The sequence below is a fragment of the Chenopodium album genome, chromosome 16 (assembly GCF_948465745.1).
Source record: "Chenopodium album chromosome 16, dcCheAlbu1.1, whole genome shotgun sequence".
NCBI lineage: Eukaryota > Viridiplantae > Streptophyta > Magnoliopsida > Caryophyllales > Amaranthaceae > Chenopodium > Chenopodium album.
In genome coordinates, this window is record NC_137849.1 from 10,770,296 (window position 1) to 10,787,187 (window position 16,892).

General features: G+C 38.5%; 1 protein-coding gene across 1 annotated transcript; it reads left to right on the forward strand.

Moving 5' to 3' along the window:
- Window positions 1–766: 766 nt before the first annotated feature.
- LOC145583893 (uncharacterized) lies at window positions 767–2,963 on the forward strand. The gene is made up of 5 exons (XM_081640847.1): window positions 767–977; window positions 1,173–1,345; window positions 1,456–1,757; window positions 2,007–2,466; window positions 2,880–2,963. Exons 1-5 carry the CDS (start codon window positions 767–769, stop codon window positions 2,961–2,963), a joined length of 1,230 nt encoding a protein of 409 aa, XP_081496973.1.
- The last annotated feature ends 13,929 nt before the right edge of the window (window positions 2,964–16,892 follow it).

Genomic DNA, 16,892 nt, shown 5'->3' on the forward strand with positions numbered 1-16,892 from the left:
GATGTGTGCTCTGATGATGAGGATAGGTTAGATGCTGATTATGAAGTAGGGGGAAGTGAGTGGGAATATGAAGATGATGAAGATTTGTTTCAAGCAGAAGATGAACTGAATGAAAGGAGTACTGAGGTTCAGGATTCGTTAGCTGATTATGAGATTTATGAGGCAAATTTTGGAAACAATGACATAGAGCAATTAAAATATCCAGAGTTGTTAGATGGGGTGGATAGTAGTGATGATGAATTACAGACAGCTAGGGATAGGGTTAGGGGATTCAACTGTAGTATTGTAGAGTTAGCTCATAAAATACAAGCTGAAGTTGATAAGGGTAGCCTTACTACACAACAAGTGGGGGCAGGAGAGGTTCAGAAGACTCATGCAGAGGGGGAGGGTGACCCTAAGTCTGAGTATGAGGATTCTAGGGATGAGATTCACACACCTGCTGGTAGTGGTGCTGAGGAAGAGACCATCCAACAAAGAAGGGAGAGAAGAGGGCTGTTAGTGGGGAAGCAAACTGATTTCATAGTTTTTCAGTGGAGGGTTGGTCAAAGATTTACTACTAGGGAGGATTTTAAGGAAGCTGTAGCTAAGTTTGCAGTGTTCTAAGGTAGAAAATTTGCACATTGTTCTGGCTAACAAGAGTAGGTAGCAAAGGATAGGGGTTAGGTGTAGTGATGGTTGTCCTTTTAGGTTGTATGGAAGCTGGGATTCTAGGAGGGGTGCATTTGTAGTTAAAACTGTTGTTCCTGACCACACTTGTATAAGAAACATGGAAAAGAACAAGCAATTGAAATGTAGCTGGCTTGCTGACCAATTGCTTGATGTGTTCAAGGCTAAGCCTCATTGGCCTGATAAAGAAATTGTGGAGACTGTTAGGAGAGCTTATAGGGTTATTGTGAAGACTGATTTTGCATATAAGGTGAAGTGGCATGCTCATAGGAAACTACATGGTTCAATGAGGGAGCATTATGGGAAGCTAGGTAGGTATTTGGAAGCCTAGAAAAGGTCAACTCCAAACACACAGATTGACTTGGTGACTTATATGGAAAAAGACAAACCTCCTATGATTTTTCAAAGGTTATATGTGTGCTTTGAGGGTGTATAGAAAGGTTAGAAGGAAGGGTGCAGGAAGATAATTTGTGTAGATGCTTGTTTCTTGAAAACCTTTCTTGGAGGGCAGTTAATGTCAGCTGTAGGGAGAGATGGGAATGAACAAATGTACCCAATTGCTTGGGCTGTGGTAGAAGGGGAAAACAACAGCTCATGGGAATTGTTCTTAAAAAGCCTCAGCAACAACATTGACATTGGAGATGGTTCTGGAGTTGCGATATTGTCTGATGAGCATCAGGTAACTCCCTGTTCTTGCTTGCCTTACATTTTCCTAGGTTGCTTTGCTTTATTTGTTGTAAGTTTAGTTTTACAATACTTTTTTACTTTTTTTGTTGCTTTGTTTTTCAGTCAATTTTGAGAGGAGTCAGTGTGGTACTCCCTAATGCTGAGCACAGACATTGTGCAAGGCATATATATGCTAATTGCCATAAATCCTTCAAAGGGGATGAATTTAAGCTCCTCTTTTGGAATTGTGCAAAAGCATACAGTCAAGCTGATTATGATGAAGCACTAGAGAAATTAGCAAAAGCAAATCCAGCTACTGCCGAAGCTTTCAAGGCATGTAACCCTAATGTCTTCTATAGAGCATTTTTGAAGACAGAGGTGAAAGTTGATGTGATTACAAGCAACATGGCAGAGACATTCAATGGGTATATTATAAATGCTAGGACAAAGCATTTACTTTACATGCTTGAGGACATAAGAGCTTCCTTGATGAAAAGACTAGTGACAAAAAAACAAGAGATGGAGAAATGGACCATTACAATTTGTCCTAGGATTCAGAAGAAACAAGACTAGGAAAAAGTGGTGGCTGCTCAATGTGAAGTACTTCCTTCAACCCCAACATTGTTCCAAGTGAGTCATAGACTGGACACACTCACTGTTAATCTGGAAAACAGGACATGCACTTGTAGAAAATGGGATATGAGTGGAATCCCATGCTGTCATGCTGTTGCAGCAATGTTTTTCTCTCACAAGAATGCAGAGGAATTTGTAGATGACTGTTACAAAAAGGATATGTACCTCTTATCCTATGAAAATTCAATTCCACCATTGGATGGTGAAAGACATTGGCCTAGAAGTGATTTGGTGTTAGAGCCACCACCCATAAAAATTGGCCCTGGTAGACCAAGGAAAAATAGGAGAAAAGACCCATTTGAAGACCCTAAGCACCCTTGGAAGCTCACAAAACATGGCATGGAGATGACCTGTAGTGTTTGCAACACCAAAGGACACAACAAAAGAAGCTGCCCCAACAAAGGAACTGCCACCACCAGCATAGAACCCCCTCCAAAGAGACCAAGGGGCGGGCCTAGAAAGCAAGTTGATCCACCTCCACAAGATCAATCAGGCCCATCTGTCCATTTAACAACAACAGCCTAACCTTCTAAAATTGGTAAAGGAGGAAGAGTAGTGGGCAGGGGAGGAGCTACTGCAAATGTGAGGGGCAGGGGAGGAGCTACAAGGAATGTGAGGGGCAGAGGAGGGGGAGAAACCAACATCAGGGGAAGGGAAAACACTGCTGCAAGGGGTAGGGGAAGTGCTAGAGGGAGGGGAGACTCTTCCACAAGGGGAAGTCAGACTATTGGGAGGGGCTCCAGGGGTGGCAGGGGTGGTAGAGGAAGAGCTCAGGTGCCACAAGGTTTTCGGGTGTTTGTTACACATGATGGCTCTACATACTCAAATGTAACCCTCTCCCATTGTATTGTCTCATTAGATGATGATACTTAAGTATGTTGGGTTTTAACTGACTTAACACTCTGTTTGTACAGGTACCTGGAGGATCAGGAGCAAAAGATGTGACTGCATACACCACAACATTCAGCTACAACTTCAGCGAAGGGTCTACCTCCTAAAGATCATGTGTTCAATTTTAGTAACTCAAATCTCTGTATTTTGTGTTAGCATGAACTTTCAGGTTCATTTTCAGTATGTAATAGATCTTATGTAATAGATTTGGGTTAAGTCTTTTGTTTACTGTTGGACAAAATTTCTGAATTCCAGACTTATCATACCTTTGGGTATCAGTTTATGATAGTATTAGTATTGTTATGCTGTCCATGATTTTGGTACATAATTGCAAATATGTTGCTACATTTATGTAACTTATAGAAATAACTAATTTAGCAACAATTACTTAAAAAAGTCATATATATATATATATATATATATATATATATATATATATATATATATATATATATATATATATATATATATATATACATTGCATAAGAAAGTCTTACATTCTCAAAAGATTAAGCTACTACAGCACTTACATGGACTTTATGTCCACTTCTTAAAACTAAACTTAACTACTAGTCCCTTAGGACATTCAATTCTACTAGCATCAATCAACCAGAGCAAAAGTAAATAAATAAATAAAAAAAATAACCACACCAACATTCATCCACCAACATCTAATACTACTACTGATAAATTATAGCCCCAAAAAACTTCAACAAGTTCCTTCCCAATCCAACCTACTGCATCAGCACCTATTTAAACAAGAGGACCAAAGTGAAAAAGCACCAGGAGAAAACCAATGTTAGCATGAGTCTCCTGTCAGTGTTGTGTTCTTTGAGCTCATACATTGTCTCAGTGGTTGCGATGCCCATCTCTGCAACCTCATCCTCGAGCTCCTCCTTCTTGGACTTCAGCTTCTTCACCCTCTCTCTCAAACACATATTCTCATATTCAACTCCATGATCCTAGAGCCCTTGTCAACAACAGCTTGTTGCAGCACACGAACATCATCAACTTCATCATGCCGCTTGAAAAACCCACAGGTCCTCTACTCCTACAAATTAAGCAAATTAATACTCCAAAAATTTCCCAATTCAATTAAAAAAAAAACTTCTCAATAGCAATACACAAAAATAACCTAGAAATTATAATTGCACAAATTAGACAACTTACGGGTCAATAAGAACACCCATAGAACCGTTTTCCCTTCGTAGGACCATCATGGCGTACAGTTCTTAGAAGGGCAACCTCGTCATGGTAGCAATACACTAGCCCAAGCTGTGACTGAGCAGAGTTTGCCCTACTCCTAGACTTCAATTTAGAAGTAGAGCCAATTGAAACATGACTTGCCATTGCGAAGAGAGAGAAAGAAGAAAATTAGAACAAAAGGGGTAAGCTTTTTAGGTTTAATGGAGAAAATGAAAGGGAGGGCTGACTGAAATTTAAAGGGGAAGAACAGGGGAGAGCAGGGGATAGAGAGAGTTAATGACAGTTGAATTTAATCTCAACTGTCCTCAACATTAATTAGGGGAAGAAACTGGAAGAATTTAAATTTTGGGAGATTTTACCTGTTTTAGAAGGTTAAGGCCTGTTAGAAGAAGATTAATGACCTAAGTGGGTTTGCCTCATAATAAATGAAAGGTGGGATTGTTTTTGTTAGACCAGGCAAAGGTGGAATTATTTATTTCCATTTTTCCTAATTCCGAACCCTCTATCGAAATAATACACTTGTTCGAAGGACACCATTCCTTTCAACCTCCCACTTATCCTTCCGGACAAGTGCGCTTTTTGTGTATAGCCTTTTTCGATCCTATGTCGCTTAATGTCTCTTCATGAACTATAAGGTAAGATTTATTCGTCATCCTTATTATTTCTAGAAGTGTTTTGCGATCCCAAGTCCAACTATCAATAAACAGATGATTTCTAAACTCTATCCGAGCACGGCCATGCATTTTACAGTCTCGCTCTTCGAGAGGCCTTGTAAACAACAAAGACATCTTCCCTATTTTAGTAGGGGACATTCCCAGTCTTGTAATGTAGCTTCTCTTACTGAGAGGACCTAGCCGCCCGAGTGTTACCGTTATAATCCCCTTTTACGGCAAACTTTTGACAACATCAAAGCGGACTAGTACTCAAACAAGAGAACTCACAATACTCATGGTCGAGGAAATAGGTTCCGATAGCCATATTGAGAAGTATAATTATGATGATTTTTAATCTCTTAAAGTATTCTTATAGGTCGATTCAGCACGGTTCTAAACCAATACCTGTCCAAATGATTTATGACAATCATGTCCTTGTAGCACAAGAAACGGTGTTATAAATCAAACTACACAAATCTCAAGTGGTCATTAATAGTCCATCGTTTAAATGACCTTGATTAGGGATAATTCTCGATTATAATATTCAATGTTCACTTAATAGGTGTTTCCTTACCAAGACTGGTCTTGATACCCTATTTTGAATATTCTCAGAATCGAATGGACTCATTATTTAATCCTAAACCACAATTAAATAGCATGAAATTTAAATTACTCCAAAACCTGAATGGTTCATCTTATGATAAATGTCTTTTCTAAATGTTTTAAGAGTAACACTCTTTATAAAAAATTTATAGAAATCACAACCATATATAATATGCTTGATTTCTTTCGTCCAATTGTGAATGTTGTCGTTCACTTATTGCATAGGTTTAGTTATAATTACTGTGCTAATCTTAGCATCTTCATTACTGATCATTTTCATAATAAGATGATAAAATTTGAGAGTGTCATGGATTATATGTGATTAAGGATTTATTGTCTAAGTGATGGCTCCCACTCGTTTTCATGATTGAGATCTTCAACTTGACAACCTACAATCATTAACATTCAACAACGAACTTTCCATAGAACATGTTCTTTATTATTGCCTTTAAGGCAGCAATATTCTCAACATATATTTTAGTAGACTTCCTGATGATGCTTTGCTTGGGTTTCACTCCAAATGGCTCACAATGATTTGGGATACCCTAATCACTTGTGATCATGGAAATTTACCTTAAATTCCCGCACATTACACATGGATGCATGTCCATGTTACCATTCTCAAGACACGACTTATTGTTAGCTCGTGCTTATAAACGGCTTCTTTGTTAAGGATCTAATCCTTGTTAAGGTTTGTGCTTGCAACATCAATTCTCAAATTGTATTTGTTTCCACAAGTCAATAACTCATCCTGTTACTTATCCTAGTACTTTTGATGTTCTTGGCCATAATCTAACGATCTATTACATAGATTCAGGTTGATTGGTACTATATACATACTTCACATGCTCTAAGCAAGTAAGTCGTGTGAAGATTCCATATCGTAGTGTACATGATGGATTTAATTATATAATGATTCTCAATCTTTTTCTACCCACGTTACATTTTAGCTCATCCAGTTTCACCGAGTCTTGCTAAACTATTTGCTATGTGATATGGTTCAAAGTCTCTACTAGAGTCTTTCTTGTTTGACTTAGTATTTAGCCTAGCTCATACTTAGTTCAAACATTTACTTAGTTTTATACATACGGGTCGAAAGTCTTTCAAAGTCCTTCAATTCATGTTTAACAAGGTAAATTCCTTTACACGTTCAAACATTTTATTAAGTCTATACAATAGATCTTAATACCCAATATGTACTAAGTATCGTCTTTTTCTTAGTCCATTGTCGAAAATACTTTCAAATCTAAGCATTTAGCATTTGATAGTTAATTTACAACAGAGTTCGTAAACTTCTTGTTGGACCTTACAAGATTGACTCTTGCTCCCACTAAACTTCTTATTCATAATAATTTCTATGTTTCTTCATAAGCCAATCCTTTTATTAACATTATGAGAAAACACGTTCCAATTCCTTTATGCAATGCTTCCTTCAATCACATAATGGATTTCTTGAGCTTGATTTCAAATCTAGCATTATTTAGATTTTCAAAACCCTTAGACTATTTTCATGGTCACTTCCAAAATCCTATTTTAGGAAGGCGGTTTTGGTATCTATTTTGCCATATTTCATATATGCAATTTTGCTAGAATAACCATGAAAAGACTTGAGCATTCCGATTGGTGAATAGGTTTTTATTAAAATCAACTCCGTGAATTTAATTATATCCTTTTCAACTAATCTAGCTATGTATGCATATACATTTCCACATTTGTTAGTTTTCTCCTAGAAAACTTATTTGCGATCGATGGGTCTTTCACCCCTCATGCAAATTAATCAAGTTTTAAACATGATTTTCAAACATGGAGTCTATTTCAGATCTTATGGCCTCTAACCATTATTTGGAATTTGGATTTGTTGTAGCTATCTCACAAGGCATTATTCCCTTACTATCTAATAGTAAATAGTATGCTTGTAAGTCTTATGTTTATTTCTAACTTAATAGAAAATTTATAGGATTCAATCCAAAACTTCGGTGAATTCTATACCTATATGAGGTTATTGCATCAAACACTGAGTTTCAAGGCGCTTCCAAAGCCCTTTGATTATGTTGATCTTACTCCAACTTATCAGTAGTTTTGTGAGTAATGAATTCTCTTTTAAGGCACTTGTAAAGTCCTTTTGAGTATTCTTGATCAATCATTCTCATGAAGCCCTTTTGAGTCTTCCGAGATTCTCAGTTCTAGTTTGTTGCTAAGCTCCATAGTCATCGAGTTCATTTTCCTCCTACTTGTCGTTTTGGAAATGTGTTAATTTCCAGAAAGACACCACTTAGTGAAACAAATGTTATGTTCTCATTTAGGTTGTGGAAGTAATGCCCATAGTCTCACTTGAATGCTTACAAAGAGACATGTATATTCTGTTTGGGTAAAAGTTCGTTGTGAAACAAACGGTTAGCTCCCACTTGAGCTACCTTAGCCTTTAATGAGCCATTAAACTCCCACTGAACCACCTAGCTCTTGCTAAGCCGGTGAGCTCCCACTGAGTCACTTAGCTCCCATTGAGCTAGTGAGCTCCACTGAGGCTAAGAGTTTTAGACATATACTTGAAAAGACGTTTAGAAGTTAATTCTACCCATAACTTAATATGGTGTCCTTTCTTAGCTCCGACATTTTGTTTAGTGTAACATTAGTCATTTGTGCAAATCTTTAAGAACTTTATAGGAAGGGATGTGATCCATCATTGTTCGAGTCATTTTTAAATGGCATCGAGGTCTCCGTAAAGACACACTGTTCTTTGTGGAGTTATTTATGAAAATTTCAATTTCATAACTTTGTGATGGTCACGCTTGGCTCAAGCAAACATCGCTCGATCTAATCTTGACGTTTTGATATCTTGCCAAGTCGATTCCGTACTTCATTGAACTCTTGAACTATTCAAGGTCAAGTTTGTTCACATTTGATGAATATAACCATATTCTTTCATATTCTTCGTGAAACGTTGAAGTAATTGAATCTTCTTTAGCTTTCGGAGTCAATTGTCTATACCAAGAACAATAGTTCTTTACTTTGTCGGTTTTTAACAAGTAAGACTTGTTTGTCTTAGAACGATTCCGAATCGATCAACTGTTAAGAGCCTATATAGCCTTGAGTACGTTCTTGTTATTGCTAAAGATGTCCAGAACACAAATCATGTCTGTGATTTGAACTTTGTGAGTTTTCATGTTAGGGAAATGTTTATTTATAATCAAGAATTCTTGACTGATGGTTTAGACAACCATGCCATTCTAATAAATTCACAACTATTGCTCTTTACTTTGAATGTGAGTCTTTCCGTGTGTTAACGGATTGTTTGCTGATTATGGAACACAATAACTATTTATTTGTTCTAGCCTTAGCTTAAAAGGTCTTTAAACGAAGCATACGACCTTACAACTGATGTAGCTCTTCATGCTTCATTCTAAGCTTGTAAGTCAATAACTTAGCTTATCTTCAATAGTTTGAGGTCACTTTCAAAGTGTAATACTCAAGCAGTATCTGATACTTGTGAAGTTAATAACTTGCTAAGTTAATTAGAATAACATGAACTCTTTAGCAGAAATGGAATCTTATTCCTTTTCTTTGTTCCTCGTGTCCTATAATTCTTATCATACTTTATCTCATAATCTTTCAGAATCATTTCTTTAAGAGTCTTTGACTTTTATACTTTTTTAAGCATAATTAAGCATCTAATGCGCCGTATAACAAAGTTCCATCTTTTCCTTTAATTCATACTTGAATTAATACATCAATGAGTTGTACTCACCAGCATATAAAGCGAAAAGATATGTTGGTTGTCAAGTATTGAAAATTTTGAGTTTCCAACTCAATACTTTATGTTTATCAAAACTACCTACTATTTTGAATACATGATGTCCAACCGTCCTTTCGGACTTATAAAAGTCATTTATGAGAATTGTATTTTAGAAATGCCTTTCCTTTCTTTGAGAACTATTCTAAAAAATTTCCTTTACCAATTATGGAAAACAATATAGTTTGATTTGGAATTCTAAAAATATAAGTACAAAGTATAACCATTTATCAAGAAAATAACATAATAAGTTTGAAATTTAAAAGCATTCATGCAAATTTTCAATCTTATTAAGCGTCTTATCCACGCATTAAATTTGTCCCCATTTGGTGAGAATAAGGCGATTCCAAGATCCAAAGAAACAAAGAGTGGTTAAGCATGCTTTGGCTTGTCTTAACACTCAATCTTCTAAGGTAAGCAACTCTTTGCTAATGGCTCCAAGCCACTCTTGGTTGGATAAATCGTTGCATCTAATGCTCTCTCAACAACTTATCCACTTTGCCACGACATGTTAGGACTCCATCACTCATATCGTTGAGTATAACCAAAACCAACATGTATGCGATGTCTTGCTTTGGCAAACCCATCATCATACCTTACGTATCCTAGGGAATAATAGTGATGCCTTGCTTTGGCGTAGCCCATCACTACTCTCGAAAGGTCGATAAATGTTGTTTTGGAATGACAAGTTTTACTCAATATTTTAGGGACCTAGGGTTTCTATGTTGATTGATTTAAGCGAATTTAATTAATCATCCCAACATTTGAAATCCTAAACATGCATCTAACATATAAATCACACATATATATAATCATAAATATACATATTGAAAACATAAATAAAGATGCATTTGGCAACTAGCATGACCCCTTGTGTCTTCAAGTCTTCAAGGGACGGCTTTTGCAACTTCATGGCTTCGTCTTCCAAGAAACTCCGTCTTCAAGACATGACCATAATTATGCAAATACTAGTATCTACGATTAGGACTAATCTAAATATTAAGGTATAAAAATACTCAACGGTTCGCAGACCGTATTTAGATTTACAAAAATACATCACGAATTGCAGTCCGTATTTTCTACCCTAATCGGACCCCACTAGTTGCCATTTCATAAAACCTGTGAGAGAATATACATTTCATTCATCCATTTACTATTTGTGAATGGCCCATGCATTTTTCAACGATAAACAAGTAACAATGCATAAAACACGCATAAACTAGTAACTAATTTAGGACGTTAATCCAATTAACATGCCTAATTAAAACTAGTCAAAGTTGTTTAACCGATTATGTAATTTAGCGCAATTAAAATTGAAGCTCCCACTAAATTCCACATCTATCTTAATTAATCCAATTAATTAAGTCGGTAAACCAAAAATTTTGTCAAAATTAAATTTTGCCAATGCCGCTCAAAACCGAGGCCTAGCCTCAAAATTAAAATAATTAAAGCCAAAATAATTAATTAAAATAATTAAAACGGCAAAAGAACATAAAAAATGCATAGTACGGAATCCTTTCTTTAAATATAATTAAATAATTAAACTCCGTGTTTATCAATTTTAAATTAGATTTATCATAATAAAACACTTGTTTTATTTCAAATCAAATTCGTTATTCTTAAAAGATAATTATCAATCCTAACTCTATTAGAATTCAAAATAACCTTCTAGATTATTCTAGAAGACTAGAATTAATCCTAATAATTTTAGGAATATTAATTAATGGGCCCTCCTATAGGGAATATTTCAAGCATTACGATAACCCCAAACTTGAACCCCACTGTGATCATACACTAAAGTACGGTGGCGTTCCAAAGGGAAAGACAAAGAGCAAAAAGAGTCGCCAACAAGTTTTAGGAACTTGTAAACCCAAAAGACAATCCAAAAGGACCATCAACTACTCCATAAGGTCTTGAACCAAACAGGGTTCGGGGATGAGGGTACGAATCTAATCTACAAAAGAAAGGACCCGCCCTATAAAATAGGCCTCTACTTTGTTCTGCTCGTATTCATGCGCGCTTTTCGAAAAACATACAAACATTATATTAATCCTACCCTGTTTATCTATGTTGGTTGAAATTAATGCACAAATAATACTATTATTGGTGATCACTTGAATTAAAATCACATTAGCCTAAACCAAATTAATAATTATCTTATTAAGCGTGATTTCAAGTACAAATTCCCTTTAAACAAGCATAAAAGGTGTGATCAAGCAATAACAATAAAAAATAAATCAAGCAACATAATAATAAAGCATAATAACGATGATAATAGCATGATAAGGCATAATAAAGCTCAATAATAATAGCAAGATCCTAGCCATGATACTAACAAGGTTAATAACAAACCCTAGCATGTCACTAAACAATAAAGATCAAAGCTTTAAACCTAACATGGTACTAACATGATATTAGAAAGCATAAAGGCACCCTAAACATGACACTAGAAAGCATTAAAAACATCCTAACATGATACTAGGAATTAAACATCCTAACATGATACTAGGAATTGTAAGACAATAATAAGCATGCTTTCTACATTGAAAGAGTAATAAGATTATATACTTTGAAGCCTCGTACCTCTTTCTAATAACAAAATACACAAGTTAGTAAACTTCAATGAAAATAATAAAGAACAATTAAATAATTAAATTGAAATCAAGTTAAATAAAGTTTTGACTAGTTTTGGACCAAACCCTCAGAAATTATCAACCTTTCACGTCTAGGGCGAAGGCAACTTCGAACTTGGCTAGGAGACTCTAAGTCTTGTGAATGCGGAATATTGTTTGTGAAAAGGTAGTTTAGAAAGAGAGGGAGAAAGAAAAGAATTAAGTAATTCTTGAGAGGGAATAGAGAGAATTGATGATGAGAGTTGATAGAGAGAATTGATGATAGAGATGATGAAAGTTGACGAATGAAAATGGGGATCCGAGGACCCTATTTATAAGAAAAATAGTCCGGAAAAACATAGAATTTGATAAGGAATAAAACTACACGCTATTGCCAGGAATCGACTCTGTCGCGACGCGACAATGTCTGTCGCGAGGCGACAGGGTTTGTCGCGCAGCGACAGACTTGTAGTTTGGCGACAACCTGTATTAGCGCGTTTTCTTCACGCGGAATCCGATCTTTAATCAACTTGATCTACGGAATCCGTACAGAAGATAAAATACGTATTTTTAAGATAATAAAACAATATTTTACTCCAAATAAAAGTCTATTTTAAAATAATTAATTATTAAATCTAATAATATTAGAATTAAAAAGAACCTTCTAGAAACTTCCAGAAAATTATAATTAATCCTAATAATTTTTGGAATAATAATTAACATCAGGCCTTCCTCTAGATCATTGGGCCGTATTTAAATAATTAACCGGACCCAGTTTAGTATTTTGGCCATAACTTCCTCAATATTCATCGGAATTGGGCTCATAATATATCGTTGGAAAGGTCTTTTCGAGCCCCATCCAACTACACTATTATTGGACCTTAATTATGGACCAAACTAAACTGGTTTGGCTATTTTCAAATAAATAGAGTTATTTTCAAAAACAGAGAGAAAAATCTTAATAAAACTTAACCGCAACACTTGACTTTCAACCACTTTCACCTCATTCGATTATGGTTCGACGTGAAAGGCATTAATCACTGGGTTTGGTTTTGGGGAGACACAAATGGGTGTCTACAGAAGCCCCCACTTTGACTGAGTTTGAAGAAACTTATGTTTCGAAAAACGAGAGTCAAAGTATCGATAGGGACGGAGAATGATTCAAAACGTTCTGCAATTCCAAATCATTCTTATAACGCCGATACTTGTAAAACAATCATTAGTTAAATAGATAAAAGAGTTATGAAACGCGTATCTTGCACCGTCGAGAACACGTCTCTGAAAGTAACCATTTTGCTGCTTTTGTTGTTTGTGACAACCTCCACAGTTCGTGAACGCCATCATTGAAAATAACCGTATGTCGTCGTCTTCAATATTCTTGTGACAATCCTCCACAATATTTCGGGAACATCGTCGAAAATAACTATATGTCGTCATCTTCAGGGTTGTGGCCGTACGTCGCCACGGCAGTGCATCGCTGCTATAGACAATCTCTTCTTTACCTTGAGGGACCGTCGAAGTTGACCTTGCTTCGCCATCTCCAAAATTTGTGACACTACCTCGCCACGGCCGTGCTTCGCCATTAGACAACTCCTCTCTATGCTGGGACATCGCCAAAGAATCATTCTGCTTATTGACCCTTATTATATTGTTATCATTTATATGTTTGTGCCAATACTTCGGTGCTTTTGCCTTTGTAAACCATTATTTCGGTGCATCTATTGAACCAATATTTCGGTGCCTTATTATGAGCCAATACTTAGGCACTTTAAGCTAAGTGAGACGATCTTTCATCGAGTCGATCACTTAATGCATCTGCGATCAAGCTGACTGAATCATGTCAATTTTGCTTAAAGGGGCTAACTGGCGTACCAAGGAACCCAAACTACTAAAATAGACCCACAAAGTCATAAAGAGGGACCCGGTATTCAGTCGCCGCTCCAGCGCTGACCAGAAGTGCCTGTCACGAGGTTTCGCACCTGTCGCCGCGCGACAGAGTCTGTCGCCTCGCGACAATTCTGTCGTTTGGCGACAGAATCGGGGTTTTAAACCCGTCTTCTTCTTCTTTCTCATTTCGCTGCTCTGCTTCGAAATCTTCACTTCACTCGTTCTCGCTCATTTCTCAACCAAATTCGCTCAAACTTGTTGCAAATCAAAGCTTTTCTCATCTACTTTCCCGATCTATGTAAGTTTTGCTCAAACTCTACTCGGTTTTTTTTTATGAATTATACGTTCTTGTTCGCGAATTTTCGAAAAATTCGAAAATGTTCTTGCTCAATTTGCTTTGCTCGTTGAATTTTATGCCTTGAATTTGTTTAATTATGCTTGTATATTACCTTAGGAGTATTTTGAGACTTGTTTGACTCAATTTGGTGAAGAAACGAACGATTCACCATTGTTGGACCTCTTAAGGTCGTGAAGAACAATGTGGGTCGTTCTTTGTATTGTTACTGCTTTTGCTTGTACAATTTGCCGCAATATTCATCATATGTTTGCAAGAAATTGTTTATTTGCTTAAAAAATGCTTCCATGCTTGATTGAAATTTTTACTCTGTTTTAGTACTACGTACTCTGTTTTGTGAACATAGTATCATGCGGCCTAGGCGAACCTTAGATACTGTAGAGCCTTAAATTTAATTACTTTTACATACTTTAGCATGGCTAGACGACGTGGTTCTGGTTCTCGGTCGAGAGACACGCGTCGAGAGGACGAGACCACCAGTGAGGGCGAGGACGTGCCTTCTACTTCCAGGCTAGGTCTCATGCCGGATTGGGACGAGCGCACCATGTTTCACGCGCCGGTTCATCATCTGTCGGAGCGGATCCGACGAGGTCTTGCGAGTGGGAGGACCCGTAGCCACGGCTCGGGTAATTCCACCATCATTTCTTTGTACGACAACTTCATCAGTCGCGATGAGGGGCTTCATCGTCTTTGGGAGTCATGTGGGTTGACTCCCCTACTGCAGGCCACCCGGGCCATGTTTTCATACGATGGGGGTAACCTCGTCGTTCGAGCTTTGGTGGAGTTCTTTTGGGACACCACCAACACCTTTCATTTTCCCTGGGGTGAGATGACAGTCACTCCAGCTGACTTCAGCCTCATTACGGGGCTAGAGTTCCAGTCTACTCCTCTGCCTTTTGACGCCGGTGTCACCGTCTACTCGCCAGAGGTTCAAGAGTTGTTGGGGCCGATCGTTTTTCAGGCCCATGCTGAGGCTCAGTCGGGACAACTGAGTTCCCGATGTATCCGTCGCTGTACGCTAGCTGCAGCTTTTAAGGATCATGCGACCAACCGAGAGCAGCGGGTGCGCATCTTTGTGCTGATTCTGCTATCAGGGACGTTTTCCCCTGATCGAGGTAGTAGAGTACTTCTTTACTACTTGTCCGCTGTTCGCGACCTTCACTTGGTCGGGACGTATGACTGGGCCAGCATGGCCTACGCGGACTTTCTACTGGGCTTGCGGCGCTCCTGTCGTCACAAGGCCTTGTCTGGAGAGGTAGCCCTTTCCAGCTTTTGGAGGGTCGTAGAGGTACATCTCCTTTCCTTTTTAAGGTTTTAACTCTAGATTTAGAAGCATAATCTTTACTGACTTTTGTCTTTTCGTATAGATTTGGTTCTACGAGTATTTTCCCTCTCTTGCGCCTGCGAGGCCTTCTCCTCGCGTGCTCCCCATTGCTGTCAGTTGGGGAGGCCGCAGAGGTCCACCGGAGGTGCTGCGCCTTCGAGAGATGATCCTCTCGGTAGATTTTCCTAACTCATACTTTTCTTTTATCATCTTTTAGTATTAGTGCCTTATTTAGTGATCTTTGTAGGAGCCTAGCCCGGTCTATCGGCCTTGGGCTACTTTTCCTATCTCCGCGCTGGCGGCGCAGTACACAGCTGAGCGTCGTTACTTTCTGGGGACATATGACGCGGTGGTCTACCTAGGGGAGAGGGTAGCCATCCAGCATTCCTCAGATACTTTCGTCGTTCCTGCTCCTCCACCTAGGCATATGTTTCACGATGCCTTGCAGCGGGATCGTGCTTGTGGGCCTACCCGGGGTACTCCCTGGAGGTCCTACATTCTCCTCGAGCAGAGTTATGAGGAGGACTTGCTACCGTTGCTAGCGCCGGCTCCTATCCTTTCAGAGGAGGCAGCGGTATGCTTTCGTTCATTCGGTTTATCTTTAGGTAGCCCCCAAGTATTTTTCTAACTTTTATTCTGGACAGGCTGGCCCTAGGGAGTTCATTCCTCCAAGGATGTCCATACGCTACCAGGGCATGTATGGGCCGATCGAGGAGCTTATTCTGCCAGCTCCAGAGGGAGAGCAGTTTGTGGAGCGGTCTATTCCTCGTCACCAGACTCGAGTAAGTAAATTCTCACCTTCATATTTGCTTCGTAATTGTTACTGACTTGGTTACTTTGACAGTTTTCTCGCGAGGTGGTGACGGCTATGGCTAGGTGCATAGACACTTTTTGCAGCCAGCTTGTGAGGTTGCGGAACCGTGCTACCTGTCGTAGCAATGATGCTGAGGAGGTATTACTTTTGCTTTTATCATTTTTGACTTGCTTTTCATTTGCATTTGCTAACTTTGATTTACTTTTGTAGGGGCAGCCTATTCCTTCTCCACGCACTCGGTCGAGACCCGAGCCTAGGAGAGAGACTACTAGGTCCGACTCGAGGCGTCGCCGGACTACTTCCGGTGGTCGGGGTGGTCGTTTCGAGGCCGCTGCTGTAGAGGACTCGGCGTCATCACCTGAGGATGTTCCGACCGGGCCGACCGTTCGAGGTGGGATGGGTGGTGGGACATACGAGTTTGGCTCGTCGTCGCAGCAGCCTTTGCAGCCCCAGCCTCTTTCTGTCGGGTTTCAGTTTGCGCCGCCTGGTGGCTCAGGGGACGATGATGGACATACTCCACGGAGTAGGACATTTTTTGATACATTTGGCGTCCTTCGCGACTTGCGACCTCCGGCGCCGTAGTTGTACCTGTGTTTTATTTATTTTGACTTTTGTAGGACTTTGTCTATTTTTATTCATATGATCTATGTACTAGACACTTGTATATATATGCACTTATTATTTATTAACATTTTATCTACATGATTTATTATTTATTAGTTTGTATTGTGCATGTGAGTGTGTGAGAAAGTGTGCAAAATTTCCGTCATTCTTAATATTAGTGGAGGGTAC

Coding starts and splice junctions, on each gene's coding strand:
- LOC145583893 (XM_081640847.1), top strand. CDS start 767: ATGGAAAAGAACAAGCAATTGAAATGTAGCTGGCTTGCTGACCAATTG. Junction 978..1,172: donor GGAGCATTATGGGAAGCTAG/GTAGGTATTTGG, acceptor CCTTTCTTGGAG/GGCAGTTAATGTCAGCTGTA. Junction 2,467..2,879: donor AAGATCAATCAGGCCCATCT/GTCCATTTAACA, acceptor CTGTTTGTACAG/GTACCTGGAGGATCAGGAGC.